Source organism: Panulirus ornatus, chromosome 21, assembly GCF_036320965.1.
Source record: "Panulirus ornatus isolate Po-2019 chromosome 21, ASM3632096v1, whole genome shotgun sequence".
Classification (NCBI taxonomy): domain Eukaryota; kingdom Metazoa; phylum Arthropoda; class Malacostraca; order Decapoda; family Palinuridae; genus Panulirus; species Panulirus ornatus.
This window is the reverse complement of record NC_092244.1, coordinates 23,690,874-23,711,724: the sequence shown is the minus strand read 5'-3', so window position 1 is coordinate 23,711,724 and position 20,851 is coordinate 23,690,874. Positions and strand designations below refer to the sequence as shown.

Below are 20,851 nucleotides of genomic sequence, written 5' to 3'. Positions count from 1 at the left end.
AAGGCAGACAATATGAATTGTGTACATGTGTATATGTGTATATGTCTGTGTGTATATATATGTTTATATTGAGATGTATAGGTATGTATATTTGCGTGTGTGGACGTGTATGTATATACATGTGTATGTGGGTGGGTTGGGCCATTATTTCGTTTGTTTCCTTGCGCTACCTCGCTAACGCGGGAGACAGCGACAAAACAAAATAAAATAAATAAATAAAAAATATATATATATCCCTGGGGATAGGGGAGAGAGAGAATACTTCCCACGCATTCCTCACGTGTTGTAGAAGGCGGCTAAAGGGGACGGGAGCCGGGGGTTCACAAACTCTCCCCTCGTATTTTAACTTTCTAAAAGGGGAAACAGAAGAAGGAGTCACGCGGGCAGTGCTCATACTCCTCGAAGACTCAGATTGGGGTGTCTAAATGTGTGAGGATGTAACCAAGATGAGAAAAAAGAAGAGATAGGTAGTATGTTTGAGGAAAGGAACCTGGATGTTTTAGCTCTGAGTGAAACGAAGCTAAAGGGTAAAGGGGAAGAGTGGTTTGGGAATGTCTTAGGAGTAAAGTCAGGGGTTAGTGAGAGGACAAGAGCAAGGGAAGGAGTAGCACTACTCCTGAATCAGGAGTTGTGGGAGTATGTGATAGAGTGTAAGAAAGTAAATTCTAGATTGATATGGGTAAAACTAAAAGTTGATGGAGAGAGATGGGTGATTATTGGTGCATATGCACCTGGGCATGAGAAGAAAGATCACGAGAGGCAAGTGTTTTGGGAGCAGCTAAATGGGTGTGTTAGTGGTTTTGACGAACAAGACCGGGTTATAGTGATGGGTGATTTGAATGCAAAGGTGAGTAATGTGGCAGTTGAGGGAATAATTGGTATACATGGGATGTTCAGTGTTGTAAATGGAAATGGTGAAGAGCTTGTAGATTTATGTGCTGAAAAAGGACTGGTGATTGGGAATACCTGGTTTAAAAAGCGAGATATACATAAGTTTACGTATGTAAGTAGGAGAGACAGCCAGAGAGCGTTATTGGATTACGTGTTAATTGATAGACGCATGAAAGAGAGACTTTTGGATGTTAATGTGCTGAGAGGTGCAACTGGAGGGATGTCTGATCATTATCTTGTGGAGGCGAAGGTGAAAATTTGTAGGGGTTTTCAGAAAAGAAGAGAGAATGTTGGGGTGAAGAGAGTGGTGAGAGTAAGTGAGCTTGGGAAGGAGCCTTGTGTGAGGAAGTACCAGGAGAGACTGAGTACAGAATGGAAAAAGGTGAGAGAGGTAAGGGGAGTGGGGGTGGAATGGGATGTATTTAGGGAAGCAGTGGTGGCTTGCGCAAAAGATGCTTGTGGCATGAGAAGAATGGGAGGTGGGTTGATTACAAAGGGTAGTGAGTGGTGAGATGAAGAAGTAAGATTATTAGTGAAAGAGAAGAGAGAGGCATTTGGACGATTTTTGCTGGGAAAAAATGCAAATGAGTGGGAGATGTATAAAAGAAAGAGGCAGGAGGTCAAGAGAAAGGTGCAAGACGTGAAAAAGAGGGCAAATGAGAGTTGGGGTGAGAGAGTATCATTAAATTTTGGGGAGAATAAAAATGGATTTGTATGTAGCATTTATGGATCTGGAGAAGGCATATGATAGAGTTGATAGAGATGCTCTGTGGAAGGTATTAAGAATATATGGTGTGGGAGGCAAGTTGTTAGAAGCAGTGAAAAGTTTTTATCGAGGATGTAAGGCATGTGTACGTGTAGGAAGAGAGGAAAGTGATTGGTTCTCAGTGAATGTAGGTTTGCGGCAGGGGTGTGTGATGTCTCCATGGTTGTTTAATTTGTTTATGGATGGGGTTGTTAGGGAGGTAAATGCAAGAGTCCTGGAAAGAGGGGCAAGTATGAAGTCTGTTGGGGATGAGAGAGCCTGGGTAGTGAGTCAGTTGTTGTTCGCTGATGATACAGCGCTGGTGGCTGATTCATGTGAGAAACTGCAGAAGCTGGTGACTGAGTTTGGTAAAGTGTGTGGAAGAAGAAAGTTAAGAGTAAATGTGAATAAGAGCAAGGTTATTAGGTACAGTAGGGGTGAGGGTCAAGTCAATTGGGAGGTAAGTTTGAATGGAGAAAAACTGGAGGAAGTGAAGTGTTTTAGATATCTGGGAGTGGATCTGTCAGCGGATGGAACCATGGAAGCGGAAGTGGATCATAGGGTGGGGGAGGGGGCGAAAATTTTGGGAGCCTTGAAAAATGTGTGGAAGTCGAGAACATTATCTCGGAAAGCAAAAATGGGTATGTTTGAAGGAATAGTGGTTCCAACAATGTTGTATGGTTGCGAGGCGTGGGCTATGGATAGAGTTGTGCGCAGGAGGATGGATGTGCTGGAAATGAGATGTTTGAGGACAATGTGTGGTGTGAGGTGGTTTGATCGAGTAAGTAACGTAAGGGTAAGAGAGATGTGTGGAAATAAAAAGAGCGTGGTTGAGAGAGCAGAAGAGGGTGCTTTGAAATGGTTTGGGCACATGGAGAGAATGAGTGAGGAAAGATTGACCAAGAGGATATATGTGTCGGAGGTGGAGGGAACGAGGAGAAGAGGGAGACCAAATTGGAGGTGGAAAGATGGAGTGAAAAAGATTTTGTGTGATCGGGGCCTGAACATGCAGGAGGGTGTAAGGAGGGCAAGGAATAGAGTGAATTGGAGCGATGTGGTATACAGGGGTTGACGTGCTGTCAGTGGAGTGAATCAAGGCATGTGAGGCGTCTGGGGTGGACCATGGAAAGCTGTGTAGGTATGTATACACGTGTGTGGACATGTGTATGTACATGTGTATGGGGGGGGGGTTGGGCCATTTCTTTCGTCTGTTTCCTTGCGGCTACCTCGCAGACGCGGGAGACAGCGACAAAGTAAAAAAAAAAAAAAAAAAAAAAAAAAAAGATGTTTTGGAAGGAGGTAAATAAAGTGCGTAAGACAAGGGAGCAAATGGGAACTTCAGTGAAGGGCGCTAATGGGGAGGTGATAGCAAGTAGTGGTGATGTGAGAAGGAGATGGAGTAAGTATTTTGCAGGTTTGTTGAATGTGTTTGATGATAGAGTGGCAGATATAGGGTGTTTTGGTCGAAGTGGTGTGCAAAGTGAGAGGGTTAGGGAAAATGATTTGGTAAATAGAGAAGAGGAAGTAAAAGCTTTGCGGAAGATGAAAGCCGGCAAGGCAGCGGGTTTGGATGATATTGCATTGGAATTTATTAAAAAAGGGGGTGACTGTATTGTTGACTGGTTAGTAAGGTTATTTAATGTATGTATGATTCATGGTAAGGTGCCTGTGGATTGGCGGAATGCTTGCATAGTGCCATTGTACAAAGGCAAAGGGGATAAGAGTGAGTGCTCAAATTACAGAGGGATAAGTTTGTTCAGTATTCCTGGTAAATTATATGGGTGGGTGTTGATTGAGAGGGTGAAGGCATGTACAGAGCATCAGACTGGGGAAGAGCAATGTGGTTTCAGAAGTGGTAGAGGACGTGTGGATCACGTGTTTGCTTTGAAGAATGTATGTGAGAAATACTTAGAAAAGCAAATGGATTTGTATGTAGCATTTATGGATCTGGAGAAGGCATAGGATAGAGTTGATAGAGATGCTCTGTGGAAGGTTTTAAGAATATATGGTGTGGGAGGCAAGTTGTCAGGAGCAGTGAAAAGTTTTTATCGAGGATGTAAGGCATGTGTATGTGTAGGAAGAGAGAAAAGTGATTGGTTCTCAGTGAATGTAGGTTTGCGGCAGAGGTGTGTGATGTCTCCATGGTTGTTTAATTTGTTTATGGATGGGGTTGTTAGGGAGGTGAATGCAAGAGTTTTGGAAAGAGGGGCAAGTGTGCAGGCTGTTGTGGATGAGAGAGCTTGGGAAGTGAGTCAGTTGTTGTTCGCTGATGATACAGCGCTGGTGGCTGATTCATGTGAAAACTGCAGAAGCTGGTGACTGAGTTTGGTAAAGTGTGTGAAAGAAGAAAGTTAAGAGTAAATGTGAATAAGAGCAAGGTTATTAGGTACAGTTGGGTTGAGGGTCAAGTCAATTGGGAGGTAAGTTTGAAAGGAGAAAAACTGGAGGAAGTGAAGTGTTTTAGATATCTGGGAGTGGATTTGGCAGCAGATGAAACTATGGAAGCGAAAGTGAATCATAGGGTGGGGGAGAGGGCGAAAATTCTGGGAGCATTGAAAAATGTGTGGAAGTCGAAAGCATTATCTCGGAAAGCAAAAATGGGTATGTTTGAAGGAATAGTGGTTCCAACAATGTTGTATGGTTGCGAGGCATGGGCTATGGATAGAGTTGTGCGCAGGAGGGTGGATGTGCTGGAAATGAGATGTTTGAGGACAATATGTGGCGTGAGGTGGTTAGATCGAGTAAGTAATAATAGGGTATGAGAGATGTGAGGTAATAAAGAGAGTGTGGTTGAGAGAGCAGAAGAGGGTGTTTTGAAATGGTTTGGTCACATGGAGAGAATGAGTGAGGAAAGATTGACCAAGAGGCTATATGTGTTAGAGGTGGAGGGAACGAGGAGAAGTGGGAGACCAAATTGGAGGTGGAAAGATGGAGTGAAAAAGATTTTGAGTGATCGGGGCCTGAACATGCAGGAGGGTGAAAGGCGTGCAAGGAATAGAGTGAATTGGAACAATGTGGTATACCGGGGTTGACGTGCTGTCAATGGATTGAACCAGGGCATGTGAAGCGTCTGGGGTAAACCATGATAAGTTTTGTGGGGCCTGTATGTGGAAAGGGAGCTATGGTTTCGGTACATTATACATGACAGCTAGAGACTGAGTGTGAACAAATGTGGCCTTTGTTGTCTTTTCCTTGCGCTACCTCGTGCACATGTGGGGCGAGAGGGTTTTCATTTCATGCGTGGCGGGGTGGCGACAAGAATGAATAAGGGCAGACAGTATGAATTATGTACATGTGTATATATGTATGTCTGTGTGTATATATATGTATATGTTGAGATTTATAGGTATGTATATGTGCGTGTGTAGACGGGTATGTATATACATGTGTATGTGGGTGGGTTGGGCCATTCTTTTGTCTGTTTCCTTGCGCTACATCGCTAACGCGGGAGACAGCAACAAAGTATAATAATAATAAAAACATCCAAGCATTAACATAAAACATTTTTAGATGAAAGTGAGACCCATTTGGAGAGGTACTTACAGAGGGAGGGGGGTCTGCTCCACATTGCTGCATTTTTTAGAGCAAAACATACACATAGACTCACTAAGGAGCCAACCAAAATATGCAGCACCCACTTCATTCAGGTGTAGGCTCTCCTTCAGAAACTTGATAGACTGCATGTAGAAATGTTGCCATAAGTTTATGAACTCAAATCCTTCCTGAAAACAGAGGTTCATTAATCTGTTATTTAGACTGAATGCCTTACTAAAGAAGGCACTAATCCTGGGCATAACTCTTAAAAACATGAAATTAGTTTTATCTAAAAAACTTTGAATAAGCCGATGATATTTCCCTAACAGCTTCTCTGCTCTTTCCTTCAATACACTGTTAGTACCTGCCTGATGAATAACAAGTGTATTATCACTAGTGTCACCTCAAACTTTGTGTACAGCGTTGGCAGTCATCTACCTTGGATCCTGGAAAAAACTAAACATTTATAACATGAAGAGTTTCTGGCACAGAATTCCTACAGCTGTCCTTGGATCATAGAGTTGCCAACAAGCCTTACTTCATATTTGGTATCGTCAACATTACCAAAGCCTGAAACCAATTTTTTGTAACTAATGACATTGGGTAAATGTGTATGGGGTTTTGTACCTTGTTGCACTACCTGGAAGGGTTACCTTTCCATGTTGAGAGAAGAATGATTATTATGGGGTGTCTCAACACCCATAGCACTGCTGTGTGATGATGATGGCTCACTCTCTGATTATTTTAGGACATCTACCCTATGTGTTAGAACATTTATTTTATTAGGAGCTACAGTCAGCTTTTCCTCAAATGTCCATCTGTCCACACAAGGCCTGAACTTGCAGGAGGGGGAAAGGCTTGCATGGGATACAGTGAATTTGAACTACATGGTATATTGGGGTTGACATTCTGTCAATGGACTGAAATGGAGCATATGAAGCATCTGGGGTAAACCTTCCATATGGAAGGGTCTCTGGAGCCAGATTGTGGATGGGGAGCTGTGGTTTCGGTATATCACACATGACAGCTAAAGAATGGATGTCCACGGATGTGACCTTTCTTCATCTGTTCTTGGTGCTATTTCGCTAATGTAGGAAACAGCAATCAAGTGTGAAAAAAATAAAGATTAGAAATTGCATCTAACACTGTTTCAAACCCCCATCACTGCACACATTATATTCTCAGTAAAGGAGTATATGGTCAAAAAGGATTGGCTGCATGAACTTGAACCTGTCAGTGTATTATCAGTATCGCATTCCCAGTTTACTGGAATAGATCACAGCATCACCTAACCCCCTTGAGGTGAAGTATTAACATCAACACTTATAAAAATGCTTCTTTTTCATTCACACACTAAGTTGTTAAGTTAACTGAGACCAGGTTCTCTGCTCATGCCACATTTATACACAAAATGCTTCCATTGCATGACCCCAAATTGTTCCTCACATTTTTTCACATGAAATAAACGGAGCACTAAATCAAATTTCTGAGTATGTCTATGGTCTTCTTTTCCATGTGTCTTCTACTGTATCATGTTTTATTCTCATGACCAGACTATTTACTGCTGTGCATTCTGAATAACCATGCCATCCAAGAAAACTTTCATCCCTGTGACTTCTAAAGACTATTTTACATCAAATAATCTTCCGACAGTTTCATTCTTCATTCTGCTGATATTGCTATTACCAAGTATATAACAGAGATTATCCATTTCTTCTGCTTCTTTTGTTTTTGCCTATCCTGACATACTTACGTTTTGGTTTTACATCTATATATGAATATATATGAGCACTCCTGCTCGCAAGGTTCTATGTTTTGCACTTCATTTTCTTTCCATTGGCCAGAGTTTTTGGTGCGTCCTTCATGTATCACACTATCATGATTCTGCTTTCAATTTCAGCTTTCCTATAACTATTCTTACTAAACTTCACATCCAAATATTTAAACTGCCATGCTAACTGATCTAACAGCTTGATCTCTGCATTACTGAACAACCTATTAGCAACAAATTCTCTACTCACAATAGCTTAGCATACTAGATGATGAAATACAGGATGATCGTAGCATCATCCTGGTTGGGGACTCTGTAGTCAAACATCAGGACAAGGAGTTCTGTGCGAAAGGTAGAAATAGGATGATGTTGTGTTATCGGGTGCTAGAACACGTCATAGGTCAGTTTAACGATATAGTTGTTGTGGTGGGGATGATCAATGGGAGATCGGAAGAAATATTAGCAAAGTATAGGGAACTTATTAGCAAGTTTATAGAAAGTCGAAGGAAGCTTATAATGTCGGGATTGCTACCAAGGTATGTAGTCTATTCCTATACCCTCAGTAGAATGCTGGGGATAAATGGAAGAATCAGAGCTCTCTGTAGGGAGGAGGATAGTGTGGGACCATTTTAGTCTTGATAGATCTCTGCATGCATAGTGCCACTGTACAAAGGCAAAGAGAATAAAGGTGAGTGTTCAAATTACAAAGGTATAAGTATTACAGAGGTATATACTTGTTTAATTTGTTTATGGATGGGGTTGTTAGGGAGGTGAATGCAAGAGTTTGGGAAAGAGGGGCAAGTATGAAGTCTGTTGGGGATGAGAGAGCTTGGGAAGTGAGTCAGTTGTTGTTCGCTGATGATACAGCACTGGTGGCAGATTCATGTGAGAAACTGCCGAAGCTGGTGACTGAGTTTGGTAAAGTATGTGAAAGAAGAAAGTTAAGAGTAAATGTGAATAAGAGCAAGGTTATTAGGTAGAGTAGGGTTGAGGGTCAAGTCAATTGGGAGGTAAGTTTGAATGGAGAAAAACTGGAGGAAGTAAAGTGTTTTAGATATCTGGGAGTGGATCTGGCAGCGGATGGAACCATGAAAGCGGAAGTGGATCATAGGGTGGGGGAGGGGGCGAAAATTCTGGGAGCCTTGAAGAATGTGTGGAAGTCGAGAACATTATCTCGGAAACCAAAAATGGGTATGTTTGAAGGAATAGTGGTTCCAACAATGTTGCATGGTTGCGAGGCGTGGGCTATGGATAGAGTTGTGCGCAGGAGGATGGATGTGCTGGAAATGAGATGTTTGAGGACAATGTGTGGTGTGAGGTGGTTTGATCGAGTAAGTAACATAAGAGAGATGTGTGGAAATAAAAAGAGCGTGGTTGAGAGAGCAGAAGAGGGTGTTTTGAAATGGTTTGGGCACATGGGGAGAATGAGTGAGGAAAGATTGACCAAGAGGATATATGTGTCGGAGGTGGAGGGAACGAGGAGAAGTGGGAGACCAAATTGGAGGTGGAGAGATGGAGTGAAAAAGATTTTGTGTGATCAGGGCCTGAACATGCAGGAGGGTGAAAGGAGGGCAAGGAATAGAGTGAATTAGATCGATGTGGTATACCAGGGTTGACGTGCTGTCAGTGGATTGAATCAGGGCATGTGAAGCGTCTGGGGTAAACCATGGAGAGCTGTGTAGGTATGTATATTTGCGTGTGTGGACGTATGTATATACATGTGTATGGGGGTGGGTTGGGCCATTTCTTTCGTCTGTTTCCTTGCGCTACCTCGCAAACGCGGGAGACAGCAACAAAGCAAAAAAAAAAATAAAAAAATAAAAAAATTAAAAAAAAAAGTTTGTTGAGTATTTCTGGTAAATCATATGGGAGGGTATTGATTGAGAGGGTAAAGGCATGTATGGAGCATAAGATTTGGGAAGAGCAGTGAGGTTTCTGAAGTGGTAGAAGATGTGTGGATCAGGTGTTTGCTTTGAAGAATGTATATGAAAAATACAGATGGATTTGTATGTAGCATTTATGGATCTGGAGGAGGCATATGATACAGATTTGATAGAGATGCTTTGTGGAAGGTATTAAGAGTATGTGGTGTGGGAGCTAAACTGCTAGAAGCAGTGAAAAGTTTCTATCAAGGATGTAAGGCATCTGTATGAGTAAGAAGATAGGAAAGTGACTGGTTCCCAGTGTATGTTGGCTTGTGGCAGGGGTGCGTGATGTCTCCATGGTTGTTTAATTTGTTTATGGATAGGGTTGTTAGGGAGGTAAATGCATGAGTTTTGGAGAGAGGGGCATGTATGCAGTCTGCTGTCGATGAGAGAGCTTGGGAAGTGAGTCAGTTGTTGTTTGCTGATGATACAAAGCTGGTGGCTGATTCGGGTGAGAAACTGCAGAAACTGGTGAATGAATTTGATAAAGTAAGTGAAAGAAAAAAGCTGAGAGTAAATGTGAATAAGAGCAAGGTATTAGGTTCAGTAGGGTTGAGTGACAAGTCAATTCGGAGGTAAATTTGAATGGAGAAAAACTGGAGGAAGTGAAGTGTTTTAGATATCTTGGAGTAGATTTGGCAGCAGATGGAACCATGGAAGCAAAAGTCAGTCGCAGGGTGGGGGAGGGGGTGAGGACAAAGGTTCTGGGAGCATTGAAGAATGTTTCGAAGGTGAGAACGTTATCTCGGAGAGAAAAATGGGTATGTTTGAAGGAATAGTGGTTCCAACAATGTTATATGGTTGCGAGGCATGGGCTATAGATATGGTTGTGCAGAGGAGGGTGGATGTGTTGGAAATGAAAAGCTTCTAACTAATATTTTCTCCTGCCAAAATGTTCCTAGCGATTACTAGTATCTGTTGCTCCTACCATTATGGCAAAAGGCAGTGCTAGCACATAGTGCTCACTACAGGAAAATCTAAAAGTTATGAAGAATGAGTTCCCGACATTATAAGCTTCCTTCGTCTTTCTATAAACTTGCTAATAAGTTTCCTATATTTTGCTAATATTTCTTCTGATCTCCCATTAACTGCATTGGTTATCCCCACCACAACAACAAATATCACATTTTTGGGATTGTTTGAGACTATGTCATCAAACTGACCTACAACATGTTCTAGCACCTGATAACACAACATCTTCCTATTTCTACCCTTCACACGGAACTCCTGGTCCTGATGTTTGACTACAGAGTCCCCGACCAGGATGATGCTACGATTATCCTGTATTTCATCATCTAGTATGCTAAGCTATTGTGAGTAGAGAGTTCGTTGCTAACAGGTTGTTCAGTAATGCGGAGATCAAGCTGTAAGATCTGTTTGCATGGCAAACTTAAAATATTTGGATGTGAAGTTTAGTAAGAATAGTTACAGGAAAGCTGAAATTGAAAGCAGAATCATGATAGTGTGATACATGAAGGATGCACCAAAAACTCCAGCCAATGGAAAGAAAATGAAGGCAAAATACAGAACCTTGCAAGCAGGAGTGCTCATCCCAATATTCATACGTAAAACCAAAACGTAAATATGTCAGGATAGGCAAAAACAAAAGAAGCAGAAGAAATGGATAATCTCTGTTATATACTTGGTAATAGCAATATCAGCAGAATGAAGAATGAAACTGTCGGAAGATTATGATGTAAAAAATTCTGTGCAAGTCACAGGGATGAAAGTTTTCTTGGATGGCATGGTTATTCAGAATGCACAGCAGTAAATAGTCTGGTCAAGAGAACAAAACATGATACAGTAGAAGACACATGGGAAAGAAGACCATAGACATACTCAGAATTTGATTTTGTGCTACGTTTATTTCATGTGAAAATATGTGAGGAACAATTTGGGGTCGTGCAATGGAAGCATTTTGTGTATAAATGTGGCATGAGCAGAGAACCTGGTCTCAATTAACACAACAACTTAGTATGTGAATGAAAAAGAAGCATTTTTATAAGTGTTGACGTTAATACTTCACCTCAAGGGGGTTAGGTGATGCTGTGATCTATTCCAGTAAACTAGGAATGCGGTACTGATAATACACTGACAGGTTCAAGTTCACCATATACTCCTTTACTGAGAATATAATATCTGCAGTGATGGGGGTTTGAAACAGCGTTAGATGCAATTTCTAATCTTTATTTTTTTTTCACACTTGATTGTTGTTCCCTACATTAGCGGAATAGCACCAAGAACAGATGAAGAAAGGTCACATCCGCGGACATCCATTCTTTAGCTGTCATGTGTAATATACCGAAACCACAGCTCCCCATCTACAATCCAGCTCCAGAGACCCTTCCATGGTTTACCCCAGATGCTTCATATGTTCCATTTCAGTCCACTGACAGCATGTCAACCCCAGTATACCATGTAGTTCAAATTCACTCTATCCCATGCAAGCCTTTCCCCCTCCTGCAAGTTCAGGCCTTGTGTGGACAGACGGACACTTGAGGAATAGCTGACTGTAGCTCCTAATAAAATAAACTAACACATAGGGTAGATGTTCTTCAGGACATCATTCAACCTAGCTTGCTGAGATAATCAGAGAGTGTGCCATCATCATCACACATTAGCACTGTGGGTGTTGAGACACCCCATAATAATCATTCTTCTCTCAACATGGAAAGGTAACCCTTCCAGGTAGTGCAACAAGGTACAAAACCCCATACACATTTACCCAACGTCAATAGTTACAAAAAATTGGTTTCAGGCTTTGGTAATGTTGATGATACCAAATATGAAGTAAGGCTTGTTGGCAACTCTATGATCCAAAGACAGCTGTAGGAATTCTGTGCCAGAAACTCTTCATGTTATAAATGTTTTGTTTTTTCCAGGATCCAAGGTAGATAACTGCCAACACTGTACACAAAGTTTATGGTGGCACTAGAGATAATACACTTGTTATTCATCAGGCAGGTACTAACAATGTATTGAAGGAAAGAGCAGAGGAGCTGTTAGGAAATATCACCGGCTTATTCAAAGTTTTTTAGATAAAACTAATATCATGATTTTTAAGAGATCGGTGCCAGGAACTCCTTCTTTAGTAAGGCATTCAATCTAAATAACAGATTAGTGAGCCTCTGTTTTCAGGAAGGATTTGAGTTCATAAACTTGTGGCAACATTTCTACATGCAGTCTATCAAATTTATGAAGGAGAGACTACACCTGAATGAAGTGAGTGCTGCATATTTTGGTTGGCTCCTTAGTGAGTCTACGTGTGTGTTTTGCTCTAAAAAATGCAGCAATATGGAGCAGACCCCCCTCCCTCTGTAAGTACCTCTCCAAATAGGCCTTAGTTTCATTTAAAAATATTTTGCGCTAATGCTTGGATACTTCTATCATTATCATACTTTGTCGCTTTCTCCTGCGTTAGCAAGGTAGTGCAAGGAAGCAGATGAAAGAATGGCCCAACCCGCCCACATAAACATGTATATACATACACGTCCACACACGCACATATACATACCTATACATCTCAACGTATACATATATATATACACACACAGACATATATACACATGTTCATAATTCATAGTCTGCCCTTATTCATTCCCGTCGCCACCCCGCCACATATGAAATGAAAAACCCCTACCCTGCATGTGCGCGACGTAGCGCTACGAAAACACAACAAAGGCCACATTCATTCACACTCAGTCTCTAGATGTCATGTATAACGCACCGAAAACATAGCTCCCTTTCCACATACAGGCCCCAAAAAACTTTCCATGGTTTACCCCAGATGCTTCACATGCCCTGGTTCAATCCATTGACAGCACATTGACCCCGGTATACCACATCGTTCCAATTCACTCTATTCCTTGCACACCTTTCACCCTCCTGCATGTTCAGGCCCCGATCACTCAAAATCTTTTTCACTCCATCTTTCCACCTCCAATTTGGTCTCCCACTTCTCCTCGTCCCTCCAACTCCGACACATATATCCTCTTGGTCAATCTTTCCTCACTCATTCTCTCCATGTGACCAAACCATTTCAAAACACCCTCTTCTGCTCTCTCAACCACACTCTTGTTATTACCACACATCTCTCTTACCCTTTCATTACTTATTCGATCAAACCACCTCACACCACATATCGTCCTTAAACATCTCATTTCCAGCACATCCACCCTCCTCCGCACAACTCTATCTATAGACCATGCATCGCAACCATATAACATTGTTGGAAACACTATTCCTTCAAACATACCCATTTTTGCTTTCCAAGATAACGTTCTCGACTTCCACTTATTTTTCTACGCTCCCAGAACTTTCGCCCCCTCCCCAACCCTATGATTCACTTTCGCTTCCATGGTTCCATCTGCTGCCAAATCCACTCCCAGATATCTAAAACACTTTACTTCCTTCAATTTTTCTCCATTCAAACTTACCTCCCAATTGACTTGTCCCTCAACCCTACTGTACCTAATAATCTTACTCTTATTCACATTTACTCTCACCTTTCTTCTTTCACACACTTTACCAAACTCAGTCACCAGCTTCTGCAGTTTCTCACACGAATCAGCCACCAGCACTGTTTCATCAGCAAACAACAACTGACACACTTTCCAAGCTCTCTCATCCACAACAGACTTCATACTTGCCCCTCTTTCCAAAACTCTTGCATTCACCTCCCTAACAACCCCATCCATAACAAAGTAAACAACCGTTGAGACATCATGCACCCCTGCCGCAAACCTATATTCACTGAGAACCAATCACTTTCCTCTCTTCCTACACGTACACATGCCTTACATCCTCGATAAAAACTTTTTACTTCTTCTAACAACTTACCTCCCACACCATACATTCTTAATACCTTCCACAGAGCATCCCTATCAATGCTATCATATGCCTTCTCCAGATCCATAAATGCTACATACAAATCCATTTGCTTCTTTATGTATTTCTCACATACGTTTTTCAAAGCAAACACCTGATCCAATCATCCTCTACCACTTCTGAAATCACACTGCTCTTCCCCAATCTGATGCCCTCTACAAGTTTTCACCCTTTCATTCAATACCGTCCCATATAATTTCCCAGAAATACTCAACAAACTTATACCTCTGTAATTTGAGCACTCACACTTATCCCCTTTGCCTTTGTACAATGGCACTATGCAAGCATTCTGCCAGTCCTCAGGCACATCACCAAGAGTCATACATACATCAAATAACCTTACCAACCAGTCAACAACACAGTTACCCCCTCTTTTAATAAATTCCACTGCTATACCATCCAAACCTGCTGCCTTGCCGGCTTTCATCTTCCGCAAAGCTTTTACTACCTCTTCTCTGTTTACCTAATCATTCTCCCTAACCCTCTCACTTTGCACACCACCTCGACCAAAACACCCTATACCTGCCACTCTATCATCAAAAACATTCAACAAATCTTCAAGATACTCACTCCATCTCCTTCTCACATCACCACTATTTGTTATCTCCTCCCCATTAGCCCCCTTCACTGATGTTCCCATTTGTTCTCTTGTCTTATGCACTTTATTTACCTCCTTCCAAGACATCTTTTTATTCTGATACTCTCTCACCCCAACTCTCATTTGCCTTGCCTGCTTTTTTGCCTCTTGCACCTTTCTCTTGACCTCCTGCCTCTTTCTTTTACACATCTCCCACTCATTTGCATTATTTCCCTGCAAAAATCTTCCAAATGCCTCTCTCTTCTCTTTCACTAATAATATTACTTCTTCATCTCACTACTCACTACCCTTTCTAATATGCCCACCTCCCATGCTTCTCATACCACAATCATCTTTTGTGCAAGCTATCATTGCTTTCCTAAATACATCCCATTCCTCCCCCACTCCCCTTACCTCCTTTGTCCTCACCTTTTTCCATTCTGTCCTCAGTCTCTCACACAAGTCTCCTTCCCAAGCTCACTTACTCTCACCACTCTCTTCACCCCAACATTCTCTCTTCTTTTCTGAAAACCCATACAAATCTTCACCTCCACAAGATAATGATCAGACATCCCTCCAGTTGCACCTCTCAACAGATTAATGTCCAAAAGGCTCTCTTTCACGTATTTATCAATCAACACATAATCCAATAACGCTCTCTGGCCATCTCTCCTACTTACATACGTATATTTATGTATATCTCTCTTTTTAAACCAGGTATTCCCAATCACCAGTCCTTTTTCAGCATATAAATCTACAAGCTCTTCACCATTTCCATTTACAACACTGAATACCCCATGTACACCAATTATTCCCTCAACTGCCACATTAATCACCTTTGCATTCAACTCACCCATCACTATAACCTGGTCTCGTGCATCAAAACTACTTACACACTCACTAAGCTGCTCCCAAAACACTTGCCTCTCATGATCTTTCTTCTCATGCCCAGGTGCATATGCACCAATAATCAACCATCTCTCTCCATCAACTTTCAGTTTTCCCCATATCAATCTAGAGTTTACTTTCTTACACTCTATCACATACTCCCACAACTCCTGTTTCAGGAGTAGCGCTACTCTTTCCCTTACTCTTGTCCTCTCACTAACCCCTGACTTTACTCCCAAGACATTCCCAAACCACTCTTCCCCTTTACCCTTGAGCTTCGTTTCACTCGGAGCCAAAAAATCCAGGTTCCTCTCCTTAAACATACTACCTATCTCTTCTTTTTTCTCATCTTGGTTACATCCACACACATTTAGACACCCTAGTCTGGGCCTTCAAGGAGGATGAGCACTCCCTGCGTGACTCCTTTTGTTTCCCCATTTAGAAATTTAAAATACGAGGGGAGGGTTTCTAGCCCCTTCTACAAGTCGCCTTCTACAACACGTGAGGAATGCATGGGAAGTATTCTTTCTCCCCTATCCCCAGGGATGCTTGGATATACGAAATAAAATCTCAGCGTTAGTAACAAAAGCATCAGAATTATGAATATGATATGATTGCCATTTCTTAATCTTGTTAGATATCAGCAATAGGGATTTCCTCACTGAATACTCAATTCCAAAGTACAACCTGTTTACTAGGAATAAGGGAACAAAGCAGTTGGTGGTGTCCTGCTCTTGCATAAAGCTCATTTAATTCCTGTAGAATGATGTGGACTTTTGCCCATGACTTCAACTTAAAAAACTGTTACAGCCATTGGAAATGCTGACCTCATTTTTGTAGAAAGTTAGGATAAACTACATACAAAAATAATAATATGACTAATCTAAAAACCCCTGCACAAATACCACAGGCAGACAAATAATTCTGTGACGCTCGCAGAAATTTGTAATGAACAAGATTCTAACATTACAACAGATTTTACCATACTATCATATATCGGGAGAATCCCTTTCCAGTAGCTCCAGATGTGGACTCTACCTAAATCTGCTTGATAATGCCCTAATCCAATTAGTCAAGAAACCTACTAGAGACAAGAATATATTAGATTTAGTTCTTACCACAAATGAGGATTCTTTAATAATGTTGAAGTTGGGGAAAAGTTTGATAAATGTGATCACCGAGAGATTACTTTTGAGGTCACTTTCAACACTGCATGTAATGTAAATCAAAATCAGTTGCAAAAAAATAACGATTCCAAACGTGCAAATTTTAAAGATCTCTCAACAAGCAAACCTCTTCTCATTCTCCCCTAAAGTTTACAAATACTTGCAAAACCAAACTCATATTTGCCCTCTCTTTCAACCCCTGCGCCTTCCTGTTGAACTCCTACCACTTTTTCTTATACATTCCCCAATCATTTGTGCTCCTTCCCTGTGAGCACCACCCAAATGCCTCTCTTTCTCTTTCATTGGCAACTTTACTTCTTTATCCCACCATTCACTACCCTTTCTAATCTACCCACCTCCCATGTTTCATATGCCACATGCATCTCTTGCACATGCTAGCATTGCTTGCCCAAGTACCTCCCACACCTCATCCACTCCACTTCCTTCATTTACTTTCACCAGTTGCCATTCTACACTCAATCTCCAGGTATTTCTTCACATATTCACTTTTTCTAGCTCACTCTCACCAATCTCTTTACAATGATAGTGTTTCCTCTTTTCTGTAAACCTCTACAAATCTTCAACCTCTTCTCCATAAAACATTTATCAGGCATCCCACCACCTGTCCTTCCAGCACATTTACATCCAAAAGTCTCTCATTTACATGCCTATCCCAATAATGCCCACTGACCATGTATCCTACTCAAATACATATGCTTGTGTATATCCCTCTTCCAAAACTAGGTATTCCCAATTGCCAGTCATTTGTCAACACACAACTCAGGTATTCCCAACTGCCAGTCATTTGTCAGCACACAACTCAGGTATTCCCAATTGCCAGTCATTTGTCAGCACACAACTCCACAAGCTGTTCATCGTTTCCATTCATAACACTGAATACCCAATGTGCCCCAATAATTTCCTGAACTTTCACATTACTTTACTTTATATATGTTACAATATCAAAGTCATTTTGTTTTTCCCTCTTACATTTGCAGTATCTCCAAACCTTTTTCTATGATATATATTATCTGACTAATAGCAGAGCATCTCACAAAAATCTAAACACCACAAACTTTGCATATTTCTGCTGATCCCTCCATCCAGATATCTCCAATCATGCAGTTTAACAAGACACAAACACTTCCCTAATGCATTATGCCTAACTTTTGATCATCTATACAAATACATTCCTTCATATCAGTTAACTCCCACTTTTACTCTTTTATCACTTTCTCATAACAGTGATGGTGTCTTAATGTCCTAATCCATACTCTGCCTATTTTCTAAACTTCATCATTCACTCCTATAAAAAATAAATCTTAAATCTGAGCACTACATTACCATTCCAACTACTAAAAACCACACTTTCACTGGCACATAATAATAATGCTATACAAATGTTCTTTGCTTTTTCATAACATTTCCTTAAAAACAAAGCAATATGCACCCTGCCTTTCAACTTCTGTTCTTACATCCAAGACAACTATTAAAATGACTTTCAAAATAATCTTCATACATACAATTATCTTTCACATACAAATACCTCTATAACATATATTCATAATAATTCTCAGTATAACCTCTCAATAATGAGATAATTCAGACAGTAATTATCAAGAGGATTTCTTTACTGAGATGGATTGACATTTTGGATAAACTTTTGATTTCCATCTTTGCTATATCTCTCAGCATATCAAATGCTTTTTGCCCATGAACACAGAACACACTATTTTAGCTAAGTTAAAATAAAACTGACTAATATACACTGACAACTATGTTCCTAGAATTATTCAGTTTTGCTGAAGCTTTTCCAAGCTAGGTCCATATCATTTTCAATGATGATACCATCCCAAATTTACTCTTCAAAAGCAAATCAAAGATAATACAAATGTGCCCATTCTCACAAATTTTATGATGTACACCTGATTCAAATGAAGGTGGGAAGATGCAAACCATTCAAGTATGGCTAAAGTCCCTACATTATATACCATTCAAATATGGACAGAGTCCCTTGAGAGGACAGAAAAATCTGAAATGTTACCCTGTCCACAGACAGGGACTCTGTTACAATTCCATTTTCATCCATGACTCCATATTTTTCATAAAAATACATTCAACTTGCCTCTTCCATCTTTGACTACTACTTATACAAACTTCTATCCATTAACAGAATCAGTTACCCAGTATTTACCTCCTTAACTCTATAATGTATTTTCCTTGCATGAAAAGTTCATTATTTATTGAATTACTTGATCGTGCACTTACAGAATGGAAGTCTTGGGCACTAAAGACATCCCGTACAGAATTGATGACAATATCATCTTTAGTGCGTGCCAAACCATCTACATGTACACGCTGGACATGAGCCTGAAAGAAGAAAAATATCGTCACCCACATTTGTATGCTATGTTCTCTTTAACACAATTTAGTAATAATCAAATAAATTTGTGAAAATTTTCATATCTATACATCTTCAGTGTTCAGTAACATCTACCTAGTGATCAAAGGTCAGGAGTAATCAAAGTTCTTCTGATAATCCTTTCTTCTACTGATCAGATAAAGTGATCTCAGTTAGCTACCGAGCTTTCATCACAACTACTCATATACAAATGGTCCCCTCTTTAACAAAGCAGTTGTGTTATAAGAAAACTACTTGTATATTGGATGTCTGCTACAAACTGAGACCCTACAGGCAAAAAAACAGAGTGAAGTAAACATCAGAGATTTGGATATTATACATGAAAACTTGAATTTATAGAACATGTTGATAAGACACTGTTATCAAGCCAAACAGTGAGTGGCATTACACTGAGAACATCTGTAACAAGGGAGAAACAGAAGAAGGAGTCATACTGGGAGTGCTCATCCTCCTCAAAGGCTCAGAATGGGGTGTCTAAATGTGTGTAGATGTAACCAAGATGAGAAAAAAGGAGAGATAGGTAGCATGTCTGAGGAAAGGAACCTGGATGTTTTGGCTCTGAGTGAAATGAAGCTCAAAGGTAAAGATGAAGATTGGTTTGGGAATGTCTTGGGAGTAAAGTCAGGGGTTGGAGAGAGGACAAGAGCAAAGGAAGGAGTAGCACTACTCCTGAAGCAGGAGTTGTAGGAGTATGTGAGTGAGTGTAAGAAATTAAATTCTAGATTGATATGGATAATACTGAAAGTGGATAGAAAGAGATGGGTGGTTACTGGTTCCTATGCACCAGGGTATGAGAAGAAAGATAATGAGAGGCAAGTGTTTTGGGAGCAGCTGAGTGAGTGTGTTAGCAGCTTTGATGCACGAGACCGGGTTATAGTCATGGGTGATTTAAATGCAAAGGTGAGTAATGGAGCAGTTGAGGGTATAATTAGGGTACATGGAGTGTTCAGTGTTGTAAATGGAAATGGTAAAGAGCTTGTAGATTTGTGTTCCTGAAAAAGGACTGGTGATTGGGAATACATGGTTTAAAAATAGATACACATAAGTATACGTGTGTAAGTAGGAGAGATGGCCAGAGAGCATTATTGGATTACAAGTCAATTGATAGGCACAGGAAAGAGTGACTTTTGGATGTTAATGTGCTGAGAGGGGCAACTGGAGGGATTCCTGATCATTATCATGTGGAGGCGAAGGTGAATACTTGTAGAGTTTTCAGAAAAGAAGAGAGAATGTTGGGGTGAAGAGAGTGGTGAGAGTGAGTGAGCTTGGAAAGGAGACTTGTGTTAGGAGTACCAGGAGAGATTGAGTGCAGAATGGAAAGAAGTGAAAGCAAATGAAATAAGGAGAGTGGGGAAAAAATGGGATAAATTTAGAGCAGCAGTGATGGCTTGCGCAAAAGATACATGTGGCATAAGGTGGGAGGTGGGCAGATTAGAAAGGGGAGTGAGTGGTGGGATGAAGAAGTACGACTGTTAGTGAAAGACAAGAGAGAGGTGTTTAGACAATTTTTGCAGGGAAGTAGTGTGAATGACTAGGCGATGTATAAAAGAAAGAGGAAGGAGTTCAAGAGAAAGGTGCAAGAGGTGAAAAAGAGGGCAAATGAGATTTTTTGAAATGGTTTGGTCACATGGAGAGAATGAGTGAGGAGAGATTACCAAGAGGATATATGTGTCAGAGGTGAAGGGAACGAGGAGAAGTGGGAGACCAAATTAAATGTGGAAAGATGGAGTGAAAAAGATTTTGAGTGATCGGGGCCTGAACATGCAGGAGGGTGAAAGGCATGCAAGGAATAGAGTGAATTGGAACGATGTGGTATACCGGGGTCGACGTGCTGTCAATGAATTGAACCAGGGCATGTGAAGCGTCTGGGGTAAACCATGGAAAGTTCCGTGGGGCCTGGATGTGGAAAGGGAGCTGTGGTTTCGGTGCATTATTACATGACAGCTAGAGACTGAGGATGAACGAATGTTGCCTTTGTTGTCGTTTCCTAGCACTACCTCATGCACATGAGGGGGAGGGGGTTGTTATTTCATGTGTGGCGGGGT

The 20,851-nt window shown here is 40.9% G+C and overlaps 1 protein-coding gene across 1 annotated transcript in view; it reads right to left on the bottom strand.

Annotated features, from left to right (window-relative positions):
* LOC139756458 (sorting and assembly machinery component 50 homolog A) overlaps nt 1-20,851 on the bottom strand; it is a 293,888-nt gene that overhangs the window by 228,649 nt on the left and 44,388 nt on the right. Inside the window, exon 3 of the mRNA XM_071675915.1 lies at nt 18,653-18,754. Coding sequence (XP_071532016.1) covers nt 18,653-18,754 — 102 coding nt within the window. The remainder of the gene's footprint in view (nt 1-18,652; nt 18,755-20,851) is intronic.